Source organism: Acanthopagrus latus, chromosome 21 (genome assembly GCF_904848185.1).
Source record: "Acanthopagrus latus isolate v.2019 chromosome 21, fAcaLat1.1, whole genome shotgun sequence".
In the NCBI taxonomy this organism is placed as follows: domain Eukaryota; kingdom Metazoa; phylum Chordata; class Actinopteri; order Spariformes; family Sparidae; genus Acanthopagrus; species Acanthopagrus latus.
In genome coordinates this window covers 11,681,220-11,705,601 of record NC_051059.1, presented here as the reverse complement: position 1 = coordinate 11,705,601, position 24,382 = coordinate 11,681,220, and the positions used below count along the sequence as shown (strand labels likewise).

Here is a 24,382-nt window from a genome sequence, read left to right as displayed (position 1 = left end):
ACTTGAGTATTTCTCTTCAATGCAACTATGTACTTCTACTCTATTGCATTTTTAAAAAAAGAGAGATATATTTACAGTTACACCAAGTATAATTTACAGTCAACCCAGTCTCCGGAATTCATCTCGGCTAGGTATTTCTGCAAAATACAGATGATATGTTGAATCTTCACACTTATGTTTTGGGCTGCTTTAGGTTAAATTTTCGATTTTATGTTGTGACAACACTGTGGGTAAAGATCATGTTTTCGCTTGGCATGGCTGGAAATTGTCTCGAGTTGCAGTCACTGGCTTGGCAGCCTTCCCCGCTGTAACTCCACCACCACCACCCTTCACCTTCTGATATAAAAATCAGGTCATGAACATATAATGCGACATGACGCCTACAGCAGAAATGTCAGTATGGTACGTATAAGTGGATGGCAGAAACTATAAATGCCCAGATTTTATCCCGACGTCCGAGTTGTGTCTACCTGGGGCTCGTCGTCATTATATTTTAGATATCAATAATTGTGTCTTTCCATTCACCTGTGAGTGAGGGGTGATGCTGGACATGTTAGAAATTTGCACAAAGACAGATTTTCTGGATATTCGATTCTCGGTTCTGTACATTAGCTCTACACTGAGGTGGAAACTTGAACTCCTCAAAATTCCATCACAAAATCAAATATCCGGATATTTTTAACCGGATACCTCAATATCAGCCCACCCTCAGGTTTATAGGGCCAGAGTGAGGCATCAGTATTAACAACCTAATCATTTCATACCTGATAATGAATCTGTTACAATCGCCAATCATGCTGCATATCAGACAGTTTTACTTTTTGATACTTCAAGTATTTTTTTTTACTGATAATAATGCAGAACTTTTACTTGCATGGCTGTATTCGTTCCACTCCTGAGTGTGCAGACTCAAATGACTCACATTAATAATAATAATAACGATGAGCCCCGTCTGCATGAAAAAGCTTAACTTCCCAGTGTGGCGGAGTGGAACTTGGAGAAGAGCTTGTTTATGAGACGCAGACTTTTAATAGGAAAACGCTGATGGAATGAATCACAACGTTAATGTTTATTGCTGAGGTAATGCCTATTCATTTACTTAATGGACACACACCTGAGATGCAATAATAGCCAAACTGGTGATTAGGAACGAGCCAATGAGTGAGAGTTACATTCACACAAGTTGATTTTTCGCAATGAGAGAAATAATTCCCTCCAGCGGCTCCAGCGCTGAGTCACATCAGTAAATGGCTGTTTGGAGGGTTTTATTTGTCCCTGTTTTTCACCAAGGTGATGAGCCTCATTAGTCTAATCCTCGGAGTATTGTGCCTACCAGGAATTCAGAAAAACACAAACAATGTACGCATGCATTGCGTACTGTCCCAGCCTTCTGTCTGGGGATGTGTAGGGGGGATTCTCCCTCACTGTTTTATCCCTTAATGAGCCCTGATGAGCGATTTCATCATTATAGCACCATGAAAGAAAGACAGAAAGAAAGAAAGAAAGAAAGAAAGAAAGAGCATCACATAAGTACAGTCGAGAAGAAAGAAGGTACTCAAACTATATTTAGTGCTTTATTTTGAATATATTAACACTGACACATCAATGTGTAAGCAGCATGAAGCAGCATTAGGGAGTTTAATGTAGTGGTTTCCAACATGGAGTCTGGTCCCCTCCAATGGGTGAATGTGAAAGGCTGTCACACAATAAAAACAAAAAAACTTATACTTACAGTATATGTCGAACTGTTTATCTGAGATGCTGAGTTCGGATAAATTGGCTGTTGAACTGTCAGTGGCAGTGCCTCTTTCCAGAAACTATGACCTGGTTTCAAAACCTTCCAAAGGTGGTCTTGAGACCAAGACTGGTCTATAGCAGCACAACACTGATGCAGTGGAACAAAAAAGGACTCACCCTTTCATTCCTTTCTACCTGAAACTACATTTCAGAGGGAAATGCAGTGAAGTGGCACAAAATTAGAAAAATCTGAGAATACAGATCTTTTGTGTGGAAACTTTCTTGCTTCCCACCACCGCACAGCCGTCTGGCTGCAGTTTGTAACAGTGTCAGAAGCATTATAACTGATATTAATGCCTGTGCAGTCCATACTGTTCCTCTCGGTTATTAGTGAGCATCTGATGCTATCATCATCATCAAGGCTTTCGTTGCATTATTAATGAGATGATGATGGAGGGTGGAATTAACACTGATTACGAGTCGAGGATATGGAGTCATCTTCAGCTCATAAATAGACAGATAGTCTTTTGCATCGCAGAAAATGAGTCTCCGCATCTGTTAAATTCATTAGCTGTGGCCAGCTGTCTTTATATCCTTCAGTGTAAAATGATGATTAAGGGTGTTATCTAGTGTTAAAAAGTTTTCTTTTCTCGTTCCAAAACTTTCTTCCCTGCTCAGTGTCGATGTTTTGACACCGAACTTTGTCGAGTTTCAAAGCATCAGCGCTGATCTTGGAGGAAATTTGGGTATTTGGGGACCACTTCTGAACTTCTATTAACCAAAGCAGGGCGCTTTGATTTGAAGATCTAAAGTATAACAAGTGCTGAGCTTCACTCGCGGTTCGATTTATTTATCATGACTGCAAATAAGACGAGTCAGAGGTTTCAAAAGATTACTTGACTTGAAACAAGTCGGGTTCCTTGATAAATGAAAGGTTAATCCCTGCTGACATGATCAGAAAGACACACAAGTGCTGCTCCAAATGTTCATTTTCACTTTTTATAAGACTGTTTTTGTACCGTGGGCAAACAATGCATTTCATTTAATTACAAAAGTAAGAGGAACCTATTTTTAAGAGGTAACCTGCCTGCTGGCTCCTAATGAACACGAATCCCACTTGATTTTGAGCTTATTATCTCAAAGAACGAGCATCCATTGATTCTACAAAATAGCTGTCAGGCTATAATTTGGTCTATTTGTTATTTGTGTTTTATTTCAGCGCAGGTTAATTTTGCTGTGCAGTAGCAGAGAGGAAAGAATAATAAAGACTCAACAACAATAGCACGGCTGATTTAAAATGTTTCTGAATCACCTGTTAAAAGCTGACTGAGTTAAAACGTAGATAATGAAAAGCACCACAACTGTTCTGTGTCCCCTGACAGTGGAAAGTATTAATATTCATGATTCTTTTTATAGCACATCATCCAAGAAGTGTGTGTTGTGTGTGTGTGTGTTCAGTGCAATCTCGATTTTGATTAAGGCTACTGGTTTCATGAAACCTTTAACGTGACTTCATACAATTAACCATAGAGAAGCAGCAAAGTAGAATGACTTATAAGTAAAAGTCCCATTATTTTTTCCCCATATACACAATGTTATGTTGCTGACAGATGAAGCTCTTGGCTCTTTTTCCTCCCACACCCTCTGTAATCTAGATATTAAAGAATATTGTTGAATTTCAGCATTTTCTTTTTTTTTCCCCCGTCTTAGCAAAACGACCCGGAACCACTAACAAATGTCTCAAAATGCTGCTGCCACATTTCTGACCAAGCCGTCCATAAGGTCTCATGTCATCAGCCCAGTGAACAGGATATAATGTTAGCCGTCAATGTTTCTTCCAACCATCGATATGTTCAAGGTTGACATGTGTACCAAACACGGCATATCATGTTCTCATTATATACTTATTAGCTGCCCGTCTCAGCAGGAAGTTGACGTTACAGAGCTGGTGTTAATGCAACGAACAAGGGTCACATCACTGAATATTTAAATTGACACCTGGAGATTTTTACTGATTTTTTTTTTTTTTTTTGTGGACATTTTTATGGAAAGTTGGAACAATTTCACCCGTGAGCATGGCGACCAATGCGGTAATTTAGGGTAAACCCTGACATTTTTCCCCAAAAGTGTTCTTTGTGCATTAACATTAACAGAGCATATGCACTGCAGCGTTGTGACATAACAAGAAATGGTTAATTCAACCTAGATAAATGTAAAGTTGCAGCACAAAGAAACCAACTTAGCCAACATTAATTCTGGCTTCCCATCAAATACAGAGTCCAGTTCAAGAGTCTTGCACGGTTACACATCCGCCTACATTCAGGAGCTGCTGCTGCCATGTAATCCAAGTTCTCCGAGATCGTCTGTTGAGGGTTTGTTGGTTGTTCCTCGCTCCCAGCTCAAGACAAAAGGCGACCTTGATTTTTTAACTCCTACAAGTCTGACTCTCTCCCACTGAGCTTTAAACAGCAGCTCAAGGACCCCTTGTTTGGAGACTTGTTTTGGTTTAGTTTGTTTAGTTCCATTTTACCTTAGCTCGTAGCTTGATTCCAGAACATAATGTCTGTCTGCTGCATCTCTCTCATTTGCTTTACACTTTGCATATGTACTCAGTCTTTTACGGCTTGTATCATCATTAAACCATCTTATGTGGATCATCTGTCCAAAAGCTAAACAGATGCATGTTAGAATATCTGGCTCTATGATATGAAAAGTCATTTGGTGCATTTCACCATTACACACCCAATCACAGAGCAACTGCGTGACGACAGCAACTATCTTCAGCTTTTGTTCACAAATGAAGCGTTCTGAATTTGTTACAGCTCCGACTCACATCTCTGCCTTCCTCTTCAGGCTTACTGGTATTAAAGTATTTAAATCCATCCACGATAACTAAACAAGAGACAGAAATATTTCAAAGTTACGTCCTTAAAGTCGGTCGGTGGTTGTTATATTACCTGGGAGCACATTTTCATGCAAAGTAACAATGAGGATATTGTTGAAACAGAAAGACATAAATGGGGAAAAACACTTCTGCATCCAGCATCTCGCCCCGCTTCACATGTCTATACTCTGTTTTTTTTTTTTTAACTGCAGGAAATTGAGTCTTTTGATGAGATTGTATTGAGCCTGTGAGGGTTGGACCACATCAACACCCTCTGCCTCCCCGTCTAAAATCAATTTAGCCGTCCTGACAATCATGGAAACTTCCACTGTTGACCTAAATGTCAGTGTGACCCACTTGCGACTGCTGAGGCTTGTCCAAGATCTCAATAGAGTTAAAATCTGAGGTGAACACTGCAGTTTACAAACTTCCCCTCAACCCTCGAGGATGGCGGGGGGTAAAGAGGTTCAGTGTCTACGGGCCAAAGTATATTTTTCTCAGGCTGTTTGGACAGTCATGCAGCGGTGAAGTGCTCCAATTTTTATGACTTTCTGGAACAAACAAATCAACAGTCACACCTGCTCTCCACAATGTCTGACACGGTGTGAGCAAGTGTGAAAACGACAGAGCTGTGAGGACAAATTCTGACCTCCACACATTTTTTTGTTTTTTTTAAACGACTCTGCCGGCCATTTCCACTGCAGAAACACACCAACACCTCTGCTTCTGCATCTGTGCAGTGCAACCGCACTTCATTATAATGCAGTACTTTCACAGATTTTACCTTTATCAAATAATTGCAGCTTCAAGTGATTTGGATATTGCACTCAGGCACATTACAATTTTGATTATATTTTAATTGATTTTGCAGCCCTAATCTTTCCCTAACCTTTACCGAGCGCTGACGGAGCCTAAACACAACCATAAAAAGTGTAATATTGCTGTTGTCACAGCCAGTGGACAGAGTGTTGCTGGAACGCTTATTTTGGTGGTTAATGAACGAAATTTCCTTATTATGTAAATAGAACACATAATTCCTGTGGCATTACATTTCCACTAAAATGTATTTTTTGTCGCAAATTGTGTGTCCATGTCTTCATATCATTCCTAGGAGACAGCACTGAATAGCGAGAGTGTGTTATGTCGCCTTCATGTAAGCCAAAAGTAATACGGATGTCTCACATCAGCCAAAGTCCACTGCTCGATGATAATAAACCCACACTTAATGGATATTGTCACTGCACAGCATTTTAATCCTCCCACAACTAAGACTGTAATTATAAAACCGGGGAGGCTTGAAAGTCGTTAACATTGGAATCTTTCCTATCTCTGCCACATTTTCACTCTCCATTTAATCTACATATATACATACACACATACTGTACGTCTCTGTAAGCTAGATCACAAATCAAGTGTTTCCCATACATATGTTTTTCTTGGGCTTAGCTATATCAAAGGCCACCCAAGCATATCTGGTAACCCATTTTAGCACTCAACAGTTTTTTTTTCCAATACTTTTTCTACCCTTTTTTTTTTAATCCATCCGAGAGAACGATGCCATCAGCCATCAATTCAACATGTGATAACCGGCGGTCGCTCTTCCCCTCCCATCGACTGTTAATCACACTTGCTGTGCATATCACATCCCTCCTGTAAATGCACCGATCCGGATGCAACTCCTGCAATTTAACATCGGCCTACAAATGCTGCGGTGTTTCGTACGAACTTGTAAGTGCACCTGGTAGTTACATTGTAATTTGTGGATGTGTTTTTGATGGATACATAATCAACAACGAGCTTCCTCCACAGGTGGCTCACCTGCTGTTATGACAACGGAATGAAAAAAAATCCCAAACGCAAGCTTTGTTTCGTCGGGCGACTTTATAGAAAACTTACTGCTGATGAAAAAAGCAGATAACAATGTAGAGAGAAAAAGAAAAAGATAGAACAGAATGAATGTTGATGTTTGAGTCTCGCTCTCAGGTTGTCAAATACCGATCCCTGCACGCCACAAGTACACAGCCATTCTGTGGGAAAACAATGAAATCTGATTGCAATCTGTCTCAGTTTTTCCCGGGCTACATGCAAATCAGGGTCAGCTCAACTCCAACGCTGTTTGGCAACTGACAGAAAGGCCCGAATAAGAAAGTCTTGTGGAACCAAGCGGTTCAGGTTCACCAACGGAGAGACAAAGATTTTTCCTGCTTCTATAGACTCTATACACTCACTCCATGTCCCTTCAGCTGATATAACAACAGACTTCCTCTATGGTGTCGTGAGTAATGATTATGAATGCATCTTGAGGGGACAGATGTGTTTACATCTTACATTTGCAGTCTATCACCTGCAGAGGTGGTTTGAACAACCAGATTTCAGACCATCTCAAATTTGGATGCATTTACACTTTTTGGGCCTCCCGAGCAGCTGATACGCTCCCGTTACCTCGTCTGGTGCTGCGATGATGGTGGGCAGAGAGCTGTCACGCTAAAATGTCTCATAGGTGGACAACTGGGCTGAGACCTGGTGATTAAGAAAGGACAAAGCATATGACTCACATGATTTTCATACTGCACCATTTAGAATATGGACATGGTTCTGGGCTATTTTGAAAGGTTGTAGGCTGATAAGAAATACGAGGATCTAAGCTCTCTAACGATGTGGTGGTTCAGTCAGTCCTCATTTCCTCATTTCCTATGGAAGCATCTGCACTTGTTTCAACACACATCTATTCAGATTTCCTCTTCAATCCGTTACAAAACATCAAATCTACATCAAATTTGACTTTGTCAGTGCAGGGGACGATGCACCATCGAGAGTTTGGACCATCTATGGAATCTGTTTAACACTACAGAGAATTGGGGTCCTATGGAAGACCCTGCTGTTGATATAACCTGAATTAATGCGGAGTCCCTCCAGCAGAGAGGAAGGAAGACGGTGGCGGAAGCCGCTCTGTGTGAGCCCAGGAAAAAATGCTTACTCCTCACCAGCAGTGAAAGTGCAATCAGTTGGTTCTTGGAGTGAGAGCGTGAGACCAAAGAACCTTCGATTGAACAATCATGACACCATCTCCTCAATGAGGGGGGGGGGGTGATGGGATATACATCAAACTCCACTCTGTAATTGGGACCTTCTCGACTGAAGACAGAGATCACGGATTTTATGTCACATCAGCAAAACACTGCAAGGCTACAGGGGATTTGATTCTTTCTTCACTCACAGTTTCCTCTACAGCTTCTGCTTTTGTCATATCTTGGCGTACAAAAAAAAAAAACTTCCCCAACTTTAATGAAGTCCTGCACCTTTACTTTATTTTTAGCCAAGAAGTTCACCGTTTTGGCAAACCCCAGGGTCTCCATAATTAATAACCTCGGTATCCAATATGTTTCTAATCTGGGAGGGTTAATGCTCAAGGCATACAAAAAGAGATTACGCCAAAATACAAGTAACAGTTTCATCATTCCTCTCTCCCACCATGGAGGACATGCTCATTAATCATGCCTAAAGAGCTGAGTAATGTAGCCGGCCTCATGCGTCTGTGGAGCCAGAGGATGGAAAAGCAAAGAAATTAAGTTTTATTGCAATTCTTCCTGCCAGCCGTCTCTTTGCATTCGCTCTCAACGATGGTGGAGGGCGGCGGCAGCCTATCATCCATCTCCTGATGTTGTGCCAAAAGGTATCATCCATTTATCACAATTTAACCTTTTCAGATCCTTCACAGGTCTCTCAGGGGCCGAACAAGGAGAGTGCTCCACGGGCATCAGCTTCCCCGAGCAACAAAGGTTAAAACACGGAGATGCATGAAATCATCATTCTGCTCATGACTCGTGCCTCAAGAAATTTACCTCCACTTCCTTTATGTTAAAAAAAACGACTTCACCGGTGATTCCCTAACCACTGAATGCCAAAAGGCACCAAGTGTGAGATTACTGCGTCGAGGGAATGCTTATCGAGAGGCAGCGCGCCCTCCCCCTTCCCACTCTTCATCCATAATTGCTTTCCAGGCCTGCACTGGAAAGAGCCTGGAGCTGTGTTATGTTTGGCGGGAGCAGAATGCACTGGAGATAAGTTGAAATCCAAGACTATGCCCCAATTGGGACCACTGTGGCATAACGAAACCGCTATTCTCTTCTTTTCAGTTGAAACGGAGCATTTTTAGTATTCCAACAAGGTTTGTGCATAAAAATAGTGGTTATCTGTTGCTAATGTTTCGTGCAGTTTGCATTGTAATTTAAAACTCAAAATGGGACAAAAACACTGAGGCCACACATGCACAAGTTTATGCACATACACACACAGACCTGCAGATCTCACAAACACTGTTAGTTTGCATAAAATGACTACGGAGTCCTTGGCCATAACAGCCTAATTGGGGAGTTTTCTGTTTCGCTATCCAGCTGGCTGATTGCATCGCAAAATCCTAATGAACGGTGAAAAATGGCTTTGTTGCTCAGAGAGAACTATCGAAGATGTGACTGCCTGAGATGAAATATTAAACATCTCACTTCTCCAGCTGTCACAAAAGCTGTGGTCGGGAGAGGGATGCCTTGTCATGTCTCCTTGGCACAGATGGCTCAGTTCTCCTTGGCTCATGCCTCAAGGCAAAGTGTACCTACACAGTTAGTATTTCCAGCTCAGAGATGTCTAAAACCAACTCCGTCCAAAGTTTGTGCTTTGTAGATTTCATGTTTCTGGCTTTTTTCTTTTTTTTTCCCTTTCCCTTTTATTTTTTTCTGCCATGCAAGCAGGGAAGCTGTAGGGTTGGAAATGTAGGTCTATTGTCTGGGCCAGTCAGTCAGTGCAAAACTTTTTTTTGGCAAACTGAAATATCTCAACAAACATTCGATGCATTGCAATAAAATTTGGGTCAAACATCCACTTTTCCTCAAGGATGAATCATGCAAACTTTGGTGATCATCTAACTTTACTTAACACCATCAGCAAGTCAAGGCTTTCACTTATTCAGTGAAATATCTCAACATTCACTCAATAGTTTGGCACAAAATTAAGTTTAAATGATCAGACTTCTTTTCCTCTAGCACCACCACAAGATTGACATTTGTATTTTTGTGTCAATTGTCTCAACAACTATACAACTATTGGATAAATTACCCTGAAATCTGGCACAGACATTCATGTTCCCCTCAGGATGAACTAAGGCCACACAATATATACTGCCTCAGCACTGACACTGTGATGTGTTTATGCGCAACAGTCACCTCACAGACAAAAAAGGCAAATGTGGCAAGCGGCCAGCAGGGTTCAGCCGTGGTCATACTGCGGTTAACACCATTATTACCTGGTACACCAGCTTTTTACAAGAGAAGATGCTCGCTATCTCAGGAGTGCTGTGTTAGTTAACTTACTCCTAATGCAAACTGAATATTTCCTACTGCCGCAATTTCACATTAAAAGCATTTAACCAGTGAAATAAGCACTGACTTTATTATGAAGAAGGCTAGTTACAGGAAATGCCATTTCTGACAGCTGATCAGCTTTATACTACATGTAAAGGAGTAGATGTGTAAGATTATAAACTGAAATGTGACTCTTGCTACAAATCTGCTGCTGATCCTGCTGTACCGAGTAGACGCCTTCAGCTTAGAATGTAGTATATATAGATTAAAAAAAAAAAAAAAAAGCTAAATGTATGAACTGTAATCAATGTTCACTCAAACAGATACAAGATATAAATTCATCTTAAAGTCAAGAGTGTGCAGATCGACTCCATACCAGATGTGTTATGATCCACTACAGTTATGTTTGAGCCGAGATCAATGAATCCCGCGTTCACGTCTGGTGGGGGCTGGGGGCGTAGTCGAGTGCCATTCAAGTGAGTTACGAAGGTTTCGACCGATCAGTAAACCCTCAATGTTTACGCCAATTTAAAATTAAAACATGTAACTTTTTAAATTTTAACCAGCACTGGGATTACAGGAATAAACACTCTGAGGCAAAACAGAGTATTTTGATTCATCCGGTGAACTTGAGTAATTCAGTATCAAACATACCTCAAAACTAATGACATTCCCATGAGACTTATACTGCAGCATCACTTTGTCTTTAGTGCTGATTAGCAGATGTTAAACAAAACCATGCCAAACCAAAATGGTGAACTTGGTTAATACTTCTAATACCTCATATGAGCATGTAAGCATTGTTACAGTAGAAGAAGAATGTGCTGAACAACAAGGCCAAATCTCTCTCATTATGCATCATCAGTTTTGATCCTTTTTTCTGAATGGTCCAACAATGTTTCAGGAGAGCAATGCTAAATCTGTTAAGTGCAGTCTCACAGAGCTGTTGGCGTGGCCCCTAATACCCTTCGCCTTGTTTGCTAAGAAGCAAAAAGTTTGACTTTTCATCATATAAAAACATCTTGTGTCTTGTTAGAGAGCAAGAGTCAGCCCCGTTCATCCCTTTCCAGCGTGACATCAGGGTGCCCCTCATCTGTGATAAGACTCATTGGTCTCGTCTGCATCGAAATCTCCTCCATTACTTCGCCTCCACCTGTCTTGCAGGACATTAGTTAGAAATCCTACTGATGCTGGTGTCAGAGAGGCAATCAGAGGGAGATTGTTATGCCGTCTCGTTCTTCCATCTCCATGGAGAGACAGGCGGGAGTGGTTTCCTGTCCTCTTCTTCCTCTTATTTCTTCCTCCTCGCTCACAAAATAAAACGGAGCACACTGCCAAAAGAAAGGAAACCCCTTGGGTTTTCACTCTCTATCTTTCACTTATGTGTCAGTTTCTGCCTCCTCCTTCACTCCCTCGTCTCATTCTCTCGGGCTGAACCTTTCCCGGGTCCTATATTCTCTTTTATCACACTCACCCTTTCCTAGTCTTGTCCTCTTCTCTCACTCTCTTTGCCCTTACTCCACAAGAGTTTCTCTCCCTTTTCATCTCCTTCCCAAGTTTCTTTCTTTGCTTCCTTATCTCGTCTCTCTCCTCCGCACTCTTCACAGCACATGTGCGGGCCAACCAGTGCTGCTGCATTGCTAGAAATAAATTACCCTTCTTTCTGACCTAAATCAAACATGTTGCATTGAAAGGGTTTGAATGGATTGCTGATGCATAAATACTGACTGTAAAATACAAAGAAAAATATCCTCATATTTTAGTTCATAACCCAGCGAGACGAGGACAAAAATTCAATGTTGGCAAATGTTTTGGCATCTTGGCCAAATGTCTGCAGAAAAATTATAAGCTCTGAAATCTTTTCTGGGATGTGATGAGTTTGTGGAAAATAAAGTGAACTGGTCATAGGCTGACTGGCACTGCACCCTCCGTGCCAGCTAGCTGATATCTTGGAAAGATCAATATAGCAGAAGGGTCAGCAAGCAAAGATGAAGAAGACAAATGTTCATGTCGGTGTGTCTTTTTTTCCCAAACATAGATCATTCAGCGCTGCAGGAGAACAAATGTGATAGCCAAAAACATTTTCCCTTCTCGATATATATAGAGGAAGCTCCTCTGTGTTGTCAAACCGCAGGCAGGTCGCCAATCGTTCAGAAAACTAAATGCAAAGTATGTGAAGGCTGTTCTGCATTATGCACTGCCACATGCTGTAGTAGCAAAGTGCATTCAAATCATAAAGTATTGATCACAGCTTGCAGTGGCGGAATGTGAAGGGTGACATAATAGCAGGTCTGAAGAAGTATAAATGATGTTCAGTGGAGCCATGGCCCTAATTGATGTCCCTTGTCACCAAAACGTCAATAAGTTTATCGGCGAGAGAAAAAAAATAAATTGGCGGTTTACTTATGATGCCCGACTGCCTCCGTCAGTGGGGGAAAATCAATTCTCATCCATAGCTGGGCTCACTGACGCATTACAGACAAATCCTCATCAAATCAAAACATACACGGTCACTGAATATCGGCATTTCAGGCAGTGAGAAAAAAGATGCTGATGCGTGTCCCATCAGCCGTCTTAAAATTTGACATACTCGTTGAATATGAGCTCCACCTCTGAGAGAACTGCGTGACTTAGCTGTGAAATTACTCTGGTTTGAAGACCACAAGTGAAAATGCCTCCGGTGTATTGACCACAACTCTACAAACTGGATTTTAAAGTTTGGTACCACACAAGATCATCAGACCATCATCTACATCCCAATTATAAAGAGAGTTAAAAAGGTTAGGGAAAGCTTAAGAAAAAGACAAAATTCAAAAGGTGACTCTAAAACTACGGGGAGGGGCAGCATAACCATTAGGTGCTGCTCACTATACTCTCTGCAGTAGCTGCAGGTAGCTCAGTTAGCTGTGGAGCTAAGTGGCTAACAACCTCAGATGATGGGGGGAGTTGCCAGCAGCATCAGGGCTCAGTCAACCAGTTTCCCAGTGAACCAGAGGTCAGTTACAGATGCAGTATGGAGGCGATTTACTCTTAGGACAACAAGACCCAACGAGGGAAGGGAAAACAGGACAGAAATGAAGCAGCGGAGGACTGAGATAGGGTTAGATTTAGGATTTACTTTAAAACCAGAGGGGACTGGGGAAAGAAAAATCTGCTTGGCTTTGTTATCTTTTCTTCATGTCTGTTCAAATGAAGTTGGTTTTAAGATGAGTTATCAAGGCAATTACGCTCATCCAAGCTCGGTAAAAGAGGGAAACTTGAATCCAGACTGTGTATCATATCACAATATTGAGGATAATCTTGATATCTCTTTTCTTGAGATTATGTGAGTTTATTTTCTTTACTTATCAGAGTAAGAAGCAAACTTGCTGCTTTTTGGACATGGCTCTCAGTTGTTTTTATAAAAATCTTACTAAACTAACTAAATTACTGAGATCTGGAGACAGCAAACTGCACTGCACACAGCACACAGAGTCCATTAATGCAACTCAAGTGACAAAGATGCTGTGCAAAAACCTCATCAGAAACTAATTATCTAAACCAGATTATCCAGAAGCAAAAACAAAGATGAAGGCATGTGAAATGTTCGTTGTAGTCCTCAGGACGATAAAGAGGCCGGATGTACCTCAAAATGGATGCAGACATCATCAGCTTGTTCTGTTTAAGCTGCACTGGGAGTCTCAATAAGGAGACGTGCTCACACATATTAGTCGCTGGCACAGACTGATGATTAATTTCAAAAAGCATGCGAGACATGCACATGCCGTATGGCCGTGCAGACACATGAAGTATCATTTGCTCTGAAACAGGAACTTTGTATCACTATAATGTTTTAATTAGATGAAGAATGTTAGACTGCTCTCTGATCCCAGAGCCTCCAACTTTGTGTTTTCACATTTTTGTGTGTGAACATCCACAGACACAAGGAGTTTAGTCGGATCGAGAGAGGGGAGTCTCTCTCTCTCTCTCTCTCTCTCTCTCTCTCTCTCTCTCTCTCTCTCTCTCTCTCTCTCTCTGTTTTCTGAACAGTTTCAAGACATATATTACAATAGACTCTCTACTGCACGGACAGCCCCGCGGCCTTTTATGCAACAGCTTTTCGAACAGTGAAATACGTCACATGGCTCACCCAAACCAAACTCTACATTTAACACAAAAACCTCAGCCTCGAACACAATTGAGGAACTGAGGATTACATACCCTCCATACTTTGGGAGTTATGCCAGCAGACTAGTGACCTTTGTTGCATGTCATTCCCCATCTATCTCTTCCTCTCCTCATTTCCTTCCACCCATCTACCTTCATTTCCAAAAACATCTTCAATCTCAAGTTCTAAAACCCAACTAACAGAGAGATAAAAGGTACAAGAGCAACTACTCAACTGTGACTCAAAGAAGTTCTGCAAAATCTAATTAAATGTTTGAGAGTTTAAGAGTTTCAGTAGTATTTATTCACTTTTGTTTCAAAGTCATTTAGATAATATGGGGAAAATGTGGATTTGACTACAATGTGTTTAACTGTCTGACTACCTGAGTCACTCCTCGACTGTTCCCCGTTAAAGTGACATCGCCGAATCCCCCCCGAGTGCAGCTTGAAAACTAATTCATCATTTGTGATAAAATCAGGGTTTAAATTACAAAAATAACATAAATGTAACATACAGTTTGGATATACCCCCCTTGCTGTTTCTGAATAAGCACAGTCTGTAATGTAAAGAGAAGTGTGAGTTCACTGTGTGCATACGAAAAGCCTCTAATATACATTTCCTGCAGAACTGGGTGGAAACTGAAGTGGACAGACAAACAGTATTTCTCCCGAGTAAACTCTGCCAGCTGAACTTTCCACAGTCATCAACATTAAAGGTTTCCGCACTTGTTGGTTTCTGCCCCAATGAGGTTTCTCGTAATGAAAAATACCTCTGCCGTCTGTTGCCAACCTGCATTACTTTCTCACAAGATTAAGAGACTCTTCAGAGCCCCTGGTGTTTAATTTAGAAAAAAAGATCATTAACCAGCCAGGCTGCTTCTTCTGACGTTCAGCAACAATGTGTTGACTTTAATCTGTTCAGCGGATGCAAGTTCATGCTGCTTATACTCATACTTTGAAACCAAAAAGGCAGACGCTCCCCCCCCCTTTGCCAGCCTCACGACTGTGACCATCACGGTGGGAGCCCTGTGATCAACAGAAAAATCAATGTCCCTTGTTTTGTGTTCCTCAAAAAGGAATTCTTCTTTCCAAGATGTCTGAAACACATTAATTCCTTTCAGTTCTCCTTTTATCAGTCCTGAGGAGGACAAGGCTGAACAGTACAGCACACTACATGCTGTAAAGTGTGTAAAGCTGTAAAGTCGTAAAGCTGTAAAGTTGTCATAAATCGGGAGGAATACCGGAGAATTGCAACCCCAGGAAGAAACCGAGAGAAGGCAATGAAAAACAAGTTCTCCCGGGAGAATCAGGAGGGTTTGGCAAGTATGAAGCAGGTAGGAGGCAGCCAAATTACTCATATGCAAATCAGCCCATGACATAATCTGATGATATAAAACATGTTCCAAGCTTCCGACAGATACTTTCCAAGAAGGAGACACAGCAGCGCTGATGAGCCCGGCCATTCAATTCAAAGCAGACTGTTTACATTTCCAGTCAGAAAGTCAATCAAAGGATGACAAAGAGACTCAAAAATGACTAAAGAGAAACACAAAACTCCTTCAAAGACAAGAAAAACTTCTATAAAGAGACACAAAATAACTATGAAGAGGCACAAAATACAGAGAAATACAAAACGACTTTGAGAAACAACGAGAAAGAAATGGCTTCAAAGAGACACGATAACTACAAGAAGATGCAAAATTCATATAAAAAAAGAGACACAAAATACAATGAAGAGACAAAACATGTCCGCAGAGACACACAATGCCTTCAAAGAAAAACAACATGACTACAAGGAGAAAGAAAACAGCTATGAGGAGACAAAAAATGCCTACAGAGAAACTCAAAACACCTTCTGAGTGAAGCAAAACAACTACCAAGAGACAGAATGACACAGTAGACCCACAAAGAAAACCCAAATGTCTAGAAAGACACAGAAAACAACCACAGAGAGGCAAACGAGTACTAAAGGAGACTCAAGAGGACAACAGAAAAACAAATAAACACAACGAGACAAAAAACAAAGAGACATAAAATGCATTTGTAAAGAACCACAACGACTAACAAGAGATGCAAACAAGACCACAAGAAGACGCGAAACAAAATGCCAACAAAGAAATCGAAAAACAGCAGCAGAGACACAAAGCGGCTGCTGACAAAGGCAATGTTGCAAATAAGAACAATGAAAAGGTGAGATACAAACTGATTCTATTAAAACGGAGTACTTCGCACATCATCCACGGCATCATGGAGCTGAATGAGGTGCCTCTCAGTTCAGGGACAGCACATTTTTAAAAAAAAAAAAAAAAAAAAAAAGAAGAGGAAAAAGGGCCGGGCACACTGTTGGATTAAATTCTGCAAACAGACTACTGTGTCAGAGTCATGCGGAGAAAAAGTGACTCTGACGGCTGCCATTCAATCAGCGGGCTCCTGTCCCCCCTTTCCCTCAGGAGTACAAACACATAACGTATCCGTTCCAGTCTGCTCGTCTTGCAGAAGGGTGGGGGAGCCGTTTAACAAGGGGCCCATTGTCTTATAATCTATGAGTGCGGCCAAAAGCATTTCTCTACACTGTAAGCATCTTAAATCCAACAGCTGCAGAACTGTTGCATCCATCATTTGGCTCAGTGGTGCAGACTGCTTCACACACACACACACACACACACACACACACACACACACACACACACACACACACCGCCCAACAGCATATCAACCAGATTGCCTGCAAAAGACGCAGCTCTGTCTTGTATGTTGCCTAAATAAATAAATAAATAAATAAATAAAAAGAGAAACCTTTTACGAGGTGATTAGGTCTGCTTTACTTGCAGCGCCTCTCACTCCCTGGTACTCACATTGATTGTTTTCTCCTGGCTTAGTAAATAGATGGAAGTCAATACAGCCCCCCTCCCTACAGTGACGTCAGGGTTCACCTAGCTCCAGGTCTCCAGGTCTGATCAATTAAGAGCGCGAGAATGCAGCCAAGGATTTCATTTGTAGCCTAAGCTGTTATTAGTGAGGACAGGTGGGTATTGAGTGTGGCGCAACGCCGTGCTGGAGAAAATTGTGATAAATGACAAGAGGGAGGCTCCTGCTCTCTCTAAAGAGCTGCGAGGATAGATGCCTGCTGGTCATTAGACAGGAGGGGAAGAGGGTGCGTGTGTGTGTGTGTCTGTGTGTGTGTAAAGATGCAGAGCAGAGAGACACGCAAGGAAGCACACCTGGCGTCACCTTCAAGGGGCCACATAGGAACCCCCCCCCCTGCATTAAGCCACATCTGTTTACCTTATGGTCGATGATGCCGCTGTATCCCTGAAGGGCCGGGGGGTGAGGCTTGGCCACCCTGACGGAGGCTTCAGTGGGCCGCCGCAGCTGTTCATGCTGCCGGATGCGCGTGTCGTTGGCGTCCCTGGAAGCGCCGGTGAAGCTGCCGTTGTACACGAGGAACAAGCTGGCGCACAGCAGGAGCACGAGAAGCACCGCAACCCCATGACGCTACACGAGCACAAAGACACAAGCAACACGCAAGAACAAATTGAGCCCTGTTGCACTGGAGCACCAGCCACCATCACCCTCTTCATCCTCATCCTCCCAACTTCCTGCGTTTCACGTCACGTGCGATCAAAACTTAAAAAAAGAAAAAGGGTGGGGGGGACCCCCCCAGCAATTATCGATTTCACTTAAGGGCGCAGGCCTGATCACGACATTGGCAAGATGTCACGCTGTTAATGATGATCCTGAATTAATTTGCATGCATGCATTTTAAGCACATCTGCATCGGTTATACAGATGTGAAGTGAGAGCGCTTATTGAGTTCCTGACCTTGTGAGTGAAAAGGTGTGAGATTTAACGATAAGAATCGATATTTAAACGACAGGTAAGCAGCACGAGGCACTTTTGATCTGTTTGGATGTGTGGATCTGTTTAATGATTTTTTTTTAAATTTATTTATTTTTATTTCGCGAAAGTAAAAAAAATTAAAAAAATAAAAAAATAAAAAACAAATTCTCATGCACTTTCTTTTCTTTCTTCTTCTATTTTTTATGTTTTATTTTGTAATGCCTGCATCCGCATTCAACGCGAGGAAAACAAACAGCCAGCTCCGTGCTCCACGCTGTCTGTAGTATTTATTGTTAGAGGGAGCCGGAGCTTAGTTGCCAAACAGCTGGATGCGCTTTGTTCACGTCCTAATCTTTTGATCCGGCGGACTAGACACAGCGGCAGCGTTACGGCGATCTGAGCGCACTTCAGAGAACAATGCTGGATTATAAAAAAAAATTTTTAAAAAAGCGAGCAGAAACAGTTTCCTACAGGGCTACATGGCAGAGACCTTTACCATAGGTGTCTTCATTTTGCGGCGCGCTGTCTTCTCAATGCGGCTCAGTGCGTCCGGCTCCACTTTCTCTCATGGTCCAGCGGCATCTGCCCGCGTCCCGGATCCACTCCAGTCCGTCCGCACTGTGCCTGCCTGCCTGCCTGCCTGCCTGCCCGCCGCTGCCTGTGTGTCTTCAGACCGGAGCCCAGGCGCAATTCATACTGTGGAGACCGAGGCGACAGATGTTCACTCTCGTACCTCTGCTGGGTCTTAAAACCCCCCGAGTTCACGGGGCTGGCGAGCGGAGGAAAGCGCGGCGCAGTTAATTAAAGACACTACCTGCAAGAGGGCGATAAGGCCGTTTTGTTTAATGGTTATTTTCCCGCCGAGCAATATTTGATGGGGATCTGTGCTCGGATTACTCTGGAGTGCGGTGGATACACGCGCCAAATCGTCCTCTGACGTCGCCTGCATGAAATATGAGGTGGTGGATTATGAATGCACGAGAGGTTACTGATTGTATCCCTTGATGGACACACACACACACACACACACATAATCAGTGGTGGGATGTTTGGTCTAAGTACTGTCATGCAGTAAAAGTTTGAGGTACTTGAACTTCAACTGAGTAACAACTCAGTTTCATGCCACTCTGCCCAGGATGGAATGTAACTAAGTACTTTTACTCACTCCAATACTTAAGTGCAATTCTGACATACAGCATATTTTGTTCGAGTCAGTTTTTTGTTACTTTATACTTCAGCTCCACTACTTTTTTGAGGGGAATGTTGAGTGAAGGTTACTCCTTGTGAATAATGAGCTGGTAGGATGACGTGTTTTTGTTTTTTTTTTAGGCCAAACTGGAAATTAGTATCGCCCTGGTTCCCTCAACAACAAGCCTATGAGAGTTTTGAATTTGATTTGGGATTATCGCTGAAAAGAATCTCTGTGGCAGAGACTCACGCGTTTTGTTCAGCAAGATAATCCTCACAGATGATCATCACTTTTGTGATTTTCGAAGCGTAAAATACATCACAAGAAGTAAAAAGCTAGTGTCAGGCTATAAACAGACTGAACTGCAGTTGGATGACTTAAACGTCACCACCACTGAGCGTCTTACCACACTATTACTAGACACGTTTCCTTTAAATTGATAAATCTTGTAAAGTAACTGCTGGTCAGCCTCCACAGACGGACTAGTGAGTGGATGTGTCTCCTTGTTCCCTGTGACGACTCTTAATGTCCGTGACAGCTGTAGTCTCTTTAAACCACTTGTTAGCAACCATGTTTTTTAAGACACATACAAGCTTTATAATTCAGTTGTGGAACACTTAATGATGCATTTTATGTGGTAAAACAAAATGCTTGAATATCTTATCTTATTTCAGGCATTTAACCAAAACCTATTGACTTTGAGGCGAGGGAACTGGAAGTGCAAAAAAGCTGACTGATTTCATAGTCTACAGTACTAAATAGCACTCTTAATCTTAAAGTATCTGATACTAGATGAGCTTCAGTATCAAAGGAACATGCACAAGTGATCTAAACATATATTTACATGTGAGTGTATAAGGTATAGTTGGGGTCAACCCATCGTCCTCGGTCTTACATGCATTTTTTTTGCAAATAAAATAAATCAATTTAAAGATTTTGATAATCAGAAAAATTCTGAATATGGGATCCAGTAATCAATTGGCCCATAGTCTGCAGTATATACAGTACATGCAGTACATGCAAATATATCTATAGTGTATTTTTACTTGTACTTTTTTACTTACTTTTGGTGCTTGGGTACATTTAATATCAATTTCTTCACGACTTTAACTCAACTTCTGTTCATAGTCACAGATGATGTTCTGTTGCTTAAGTTTGCTTTTACTCAAGTAGGACTTTTATGTACCTTTTACAACACTTTATACTTTGTTTGTAATATAAGTATGTTCATACTAAGTATGTTTTAAATGGTGGTATTTTTAAATGTTGTTAATGCATCAGAACACATCAGTTCAACATCTCTTTTATCCAGGTAGAACCTCTTTCAAGGTTTGCCCGCTTGCGGTACTGGAACCACTAGACCTCAAAACCCTCGAGGTAAATTGTCCTGATACCTTTATGAGCCTTCCTCTTCACCTCATGCGCCTTCTTATGATTGAGTTAATCCAAAAGGAAAATTCAGTCATTGTCTTCTCACCTTCATGCCACGTTGGAGTGTTGCAGCATGTTCCTAAACAACTGAAGCAGATGAGGACTTGTTTTAAAACGAAAACACAACCAAAATGGAAACATAAAATGGCTCCATGAAGCTTGTCCGATGTAATCGAGGTCCCTGCAGGCCCCAGATCCCAAACTGATCATTGGGATGCATTTTTACACCGTCCCACTGACGTGGGTGCACAAACTTGACCACCCATCAAAGGCTTAAATAACATAATTTACTGAATCAATGAGGAATCTGGGGACTTCAGGAGGCCTGGATTATGCCGAACAAGCTGTGTGGAGCCATTTAATGTTTGTTTAGGGAGAATTATTCAGCACTGCCTTGCTGTGAAGTTCCAGAAATGTTTTGCGGGCTGCAAAATTTCACTGACTTTCCATTAGCATGGTGGTAATAATGACTACATTTTCATCCTTGGGTGAACTTTTCCTCTCATAGCTAAGCTAAAAATGTCCTCTTTTTTTTTTAGCTTAGCTGGCTGCAGCAGCCCCATTAGCCTTTAAATGAGACGATACAGTACATTATCTAAACAAACATAATGGACCTCAGCTTTGAAACTAATCATTTGCAGCGATTGGACGATGCAGCCTGCAGCTGTGGAGCTGAATCTGAGCTACACCTCCTTTATTGTTTTTATTAGCGTGCACATCCACGCTGTGTGCCTGTGTGTTAAAGTCCTCTACAACACATATTCATATTCACAGTAGTTCAATAAATAACCTTTTTTTTTGCCCAACTGAAACAACAAATAGCTACGACTTAAAAGCTTTTCGCAGCTCTAAACTTTGTGTGATGTCCTGAAGTGATGCCTTTTATGTTTCATGCCATAGGAACAGCAGCTTAGCATTAATGTGAATAAACTTTACTGAGTAAAGAAGTCCAAAGGGCTTCAGAGAGCAGCAGAGAGAAACAGGAGCGCCACAAAATCACACATTTGCATAGCTTGTTTTTTTTTTTGTCTTTTTTTTTTTTTTTTTTTAGATATAACTTGTTTTCATTACTTCACTACATGTAGTACACTGCAGCAGGTTTCGTGGCTGATAATTATGACGATAGAGGCACTTTTAAGATTTGCCATATTTTCGTTTTCGGGCAAGCTCATTTTCAGTGGGAGTTCAATGGGCACTTGTAGGCTAGCATCAAAATCACTATTTTTAAAACACTAAGAAGGCTCGACACCACATGAATCTTTGCTCATAATGTCACCAGGGTCTCTACACATGAACACGAGCATTTAGAACATTATTTGTGTACACAGAGTTTGCTAAAAAGAAAGTTTTTGAACAACTCACATTAGCAGTAGCTTGTTCCGCTAGCTGCCATCATGGCAGTGTTGAGCCTTCTTAGTGTTTTAAAAATAGCGAAAAAAACGAAAATATGGTAAATCTTAAAAGTGTAATTATGCTTTTACACGAAGATTTGACTCATATACATTCATAAATAAAGCCTAGGTTGCATTTTGGTGAGAGTTTCACTTTAAATGCAGTTGTTTTATTGAGGACGTTCCTTGAAAGAACTGCTCCACTGAAACCCAAGCAAGCAGGAATGAATTATTCATTTATGTGTTATTGTAAATTTTCATACATGTGGAAATGTATGCGTGCCTGTAGACAAATAGACATTTTTGCATGTGCAAAGCATTTTCCATACCTGCTGGGTGCTGGCTGAACAATTCATTAATGCAGATTTGCAATATGAACATAATAAGTGCCAAATGGTTTTTTTCAGGACACTGAACACACAGGAAATTATGATTCATTTATGTACTAGCTAAAGTAATTGTAGAGAGATTGATCATTTAATTAAGATTAGATTTTACAACAGCTAAGGTCAGGTGCAAGTTTACATTAAATACATGTTTTATTAAGCATTTTATTATTTTTTAATAGTAAAATAGCCATAAACTTAAGTTGAATTAACTACACATTAATTTACAATTTTTGAAAAATGAACAACAAAATAATGAATGATCGTTATTCTTAAGTCTTATTAGTATTTTTACAATTTTACACTAACACAATAGGTAATCAAGAGAAATAAATACTATATTTATATACATAAACTCAGATATACATGCTTAAATAGACACACGTGTACATTCGTACATATGGTACAAATACACACATACAGTAAACAAAAACATGCATACATAAGAATAAATGTAAAGTATATTATTTTTTATTATATACAATTCAGTGAGAATGTAGACATAAAGTGACAAATAAGACAAGGAGAGAAGAACAATGAAGAAGTTATTTAGAAGGAGAGATTTAAAATGAGACAACGAGCCTCTCAGCTCCGTCCATACTGCTGCTGTACAGAGGAGGTCAGATGGCTCCATTTACAGCCGGGCTGAGGATGAACTAAAGCACCCTGCACTGCCAGAGGGCCTCCCTTTGGGATCTGACTCATAAGTTATTAACAGGTCAGAGATGTTTTCACAAGATGTCCGGCACAAGACTTGAAAGGTGATCAATAAAATGTTAAAGATGATGATTCTCACATTTACAGTCGACCAGCGCAGCGAGGCCAAAAACAGAGGCAACGCGGTCACTTTTTATAGATTCAAGCTGAAGTCTTGCTGCTGCAGTCTGGAGAGGCACTGACTCAGACTGTACAGATGGAGATCTACATTTCATTTAAAAAAAAACAAAAAAAAAACAGATGATAACAATTATGTTTAACCTTTCCCATGTGAGTGAAGGATGGGGAAAAAAAGTACTTTAGAAATAGTCATCTGGGTCATGGATGAAGAATGAATATAAAGGAAATGTGTTAATGCGAGCAGCTTTGACACAAGACAAGACCTCAATCTTAAGTGAGAAGTCTCAGGATTTAGCTGAATATTGGATTTAAAATTATCAATGGCCTCACGATAACTCCAAATGAAGGATAGCGTTGCTCCTTTGTGTGAGATGTGTCAACTGTTTCGTATTCCAAGTCCTATTTATAAGACTGCAACTGATGATTAAGGGTCAGTCTGCTGATTAATTAAATTTCAGAAGATAATGAGAAATGCCATCACAACCGCTCAGAGTCCAAAGTGACACCTTCACAGAAATGGTTTTGTGTAATTAATAGTCCAAACCAAAGATTACTCATTGTGATTTCAGATTTTTGAGCAAATAAAAAGGAAAGGCAGCACTTGCATGCCTGAGAGGACTAATTGTTTGTTCCTACAGTCTGATTTATGACAAAACGTCATATCTTATAAGCTCTTCATATGTTTTGTATGCATACATCTTCATTTGTAAAGTAATAAGCAACTAAAGCATCAGATAATTGAAGAAATAGAAGTATGTGGTATGAAAAGATAAGACAGTTGACTGTGTGAGACAATAAAATACAAAAAAAATATACGTATAACAATGTCAGTAAATAATATCTACACACTTGTGCGTTAAAAGGTTTGTACAATGACATAATTTCCAGGTTTCTCCTCTGGTCACCATCACTGCAGCTTCCGCATGTTAATCCTCTGCACAATGGACATCTACACCACGTATAACAATGCATTAAATCTGCAGGCGAGCTGCTGCGTGTTTCATCCCCATTTGTCAGTGATTGTATATAATCTGCTTATGAAAATAAATTAATAAATAAAAAAAATAAAAAAAACAGGTCGTCATGGGAGATGCAAGAGAGACTTCCCAGAAGCAATAATCCACATCAGTGTCGCCATCAGAGTCACAGGGGAATAATGTGTGATAACACAGCATAAAGGTTGGAGG

At 40.9% G+C, this 24,382-nt stretch overlaps 1 protein-coding gene across 1 annotated transcript in view; it reads right to left on the bottom strand.

Annotated features, from left to right (window-relative positions):
• Positions 1-18,627, bottom strand: part of st6galnac5a (ST6 (alpha-N-acetyl-neuraminyl-2,3-beta-galactosyl-1,3)-N-acetylgalactosaminide alpha-2,6-sialyltransferase 5a) — a 59,632-nt gene extending 41,005 nt beyond the window's left edge. Inside the window, exons 1-2 of the mRNA XM_037083247.1 lie at positions 18,458-18,627; positions 17,407-17,616 (exon numbers count right to left, since the gene is read on the bottom strand). Of these exons, the coding sequence (XP_036939142.1) occupies positions 17,407-17,616; positions 18,458-18,472 (225 nt within the window). The 5' untranslated portion in view covers positions 18,473-18,627. The remainder of the gene's footprint in view (positions 1-17,406; positions 17,617-18,457) is intronic.
• Positions 18,628-24,382: the final 5,755 nt, after the last annotated feature.